The 2,677-nt window shown below is 44.3% G+C and overlaps 1 protein-coding gene across 1 annotated transcript; it reads left to right on the plus strand.

Moving 5' to 3' along the window:
• The first annotated feature begins 604 nt into the window (after positions 1–604).
• Positions 605–1,702, plus strand: gper1 (G protein-coupled estrogen receptor 1). Its single transcript, XM_060942126.1, is given in 1 exon segment — positions 605–1,702. A coding segment is annotated over 1 exon segment (1,098 nt).
• The last annotated feature ends 975 nt before the right edge of the window (positions 1,703–2,677 follow it).

A 2,677-nucleotide genomic window follows, 5' to 3' on the forward strand; every position in this document is an offset into this window, starting at 1 on the left:
TTTTGGCCACATCCGTGACGCCAAAGTGAGACAGGAATTGATGCTAGGCACAGCACATGAGCAGGGTGCCTGGTATTTTTCTTGTCTTGTAATTACTTTTTTCTTTTCCCTCTCTCTCTGGTTTCTGCTCTCTCTCTCTCTCCTCTTTCCTCCCTTCCTCTTTCTCACTAGATTAGGTGTCACAGTAATAGCGTCATCATCTGCTGCCTGCTGAATAATCATGCTTTTTGGACTGGAGGAGGCAAAGCAGCACTGGAATTAAAATGTGTAAAGAACAAACTGTACAATAGAAGCACAGCTGAGAGAGAGAGAGAGAGAGAGAGAGACCCCTCGGGTCTATGTCATGGATCACACAAGTCCAGGCAGCCCCCACAGATGAGACGACTACAAGCATGGAGGTGCTTATTGGCATCTATTCCCACAACCGTCCTGTCTCAAGAGGCAAACTCCTCAGGATGTTATTAACTACTGCTGAACTGTCTTGCTTGTAAGATCTGGGATTGTGTAAGAATGGGAATTGCAGCCTAAATGAGTGAGCCACCCAAAACTGCGAGTTGGGCACACACTCAAATGCAGTATGTAGCACTGGTGGAGCATTTGACCTATGATTCGGGACATGCAGTAGAGAGACACTTTCAGTATGGAAGAGCAGACAACCACTCTGATTCACATTTATCAGAATAGCACTGAGCACCTCAACACTTCATTTGACTACAACTCGACAGGTCTGAACGAGAATACAGACACCTATGAGTTTTATGTCATTGGCCTTTTCCTCTCTTGCCTATACACAGTGTTACTCTTCCCCATTGGCATTATTGGGAACATCCTCATACTGGTGGTAAATTTGAACCACAGAGAGAAAATGACCATCCCTGACCTTTATTTCATCAACCTGGCAGTGGCTGATCTCATTTTAGTGGCTGATTCACTTATTGAGGTCTTTAACCTGAATGAGAAGTACTATGACTACGCTGTTCTCTGCACCTTCATGTCCCTTTTCCTGCAAGTCAACATGTACAGCAGCATCTTCTTCCTGACATGGATGAGTTTCGACCGCTACGTGGCTCTAGCCAACTCCATGAGCAGCAGACCGTTGCGCACCATGCAGCATGCTAAGCTCAGCTGCAGCCTCATATGGATGGCGTCCATCCTGGCCACCCTCTTGCCCTTCACCATTGTGCAGACACAGCACACGGGCGAGGTCCACTTCTGCTTCGCCAATGTCTTTGAGATCCAATGGTTGGAGGTGACAATCGGTTTCTTGGTGCCTTTCTCTATCATCGGTTTGTGCTACTCCCTTATTGTACGTATCCTCATGCGGGCTCAGAAGCACAGGGGCCTGTGGCCACGTCGACAGAAGGCCCTGCGCATGATTGTTGTGGTAGTACTGGTGTTCTTCATCTGCTGGCTACCTGAGAATGTCTTCATTAGCATCCAGCTGCTCCAGGGCACAGCAGATCCTTCAAAGCGCAGCATAACCATCCTGTGGCATGACTATCCTCTGACTGGGCATATTGTCAACCTGGCGGCCTTCTCCAACAGCTGCCTGAACCCTATTATCTACAGCTTCCTGGGAGAGACCTTCAGAGACAAGCTGAGGCTCTTTGTGAAGCAGAAGGCCAGCTGGTCCGTGGTCTATCGCTTCTGCCACCACACTCTGGACCTCAACATCCAAGTTAGGAATGAGTCTGAAGTGTAGGATTGAATGTAGCCCCAGAGCTATTGGGAATGCATCTTGAGATTCTTCTTTGTTGCCATTCTAAGAAGAACAATTGGAATTTTTTTTCCTATTGAAAACCCTGTATGCCTCTAGGAATGAAGTTCAAACTGCAGACACAATGGGGTAGGAGTAGGGCAGAGAATTTAGGTGTAGCCACCAACTGACAGGGGTATACGGTTTAGTTTACAAAAGCAGTTGAAGAAGAAGCACCATATTTGCTTTATGTCCTGCAAAGTGTAATCTATACAGGAAAAGGATTATTCAGGGTGTTTCTTTGCAAAGATTTTTATGGAATGAAAAGTAAACAGCAAAGATAAAATAACTGATCTGTTTTTCTAAAAGTAAATTTTAAAGATTAATAAACATATAATGTATCAAGGTAATGACTTTTATACTCCAGGAAGATTGTGCTCAATGAGCCCATGGTAAGGGAACAAATAAAAAACAGACATCAAGACCTCTGACTTTCTCCACATCTGTGCATTTGTTTCTTCTTAATTTTTGGTAAGTTTCCTGCACTACACAAATGCCACAACCAATCTATCAATCTATCTATATACTCTCTCTCTCTGTGTGTGTGTGTGTGTGTGTGTGTGTGTGTGTGTGTGTGTGAGAAAGACTTTAAAATTAGGTTTTAGGACCTTTTTTGTTTGACTGTTTAGCAGTAGACTTGAATACACTCGCTATGGTTAAAACACTGAAAGGTTTTAAAAATCACAGTTTTGTTTCAAGTTCACTGCCCACCTTAATAGGAACGTCTATGAGACTTACTTATGAGACTTACTGTATGCTCAGATAGAGGTGTTATCAATTGTAACCCCAGGTGATGGCTCCTGTTTACTAGGGGTAGAGACAGGGGGCAGGTGGCTTGCGGAAGGTAAAACATAATGTAAGCACATTACATGAGCATTCAGTAACCCATCCATCAGTGCTGTTTATTCAGTACAGTGCTTT

The sequence above is a fragment of the Neoarius graeffei genome, chromosome 16, assembly GCF_027579695.1.
Source record: "Neoarius graeffei isolate fNeoGra1 chromosome 16, fNeoGra1.pri, whole genome shotgun sequence".
Classification (NCBI taxonomy): Eukaryota; Metazoa; Chordata; class Actinopteri; order Siluriformes; family Ariidae; genus Neoarius; species Neoarius graeffei.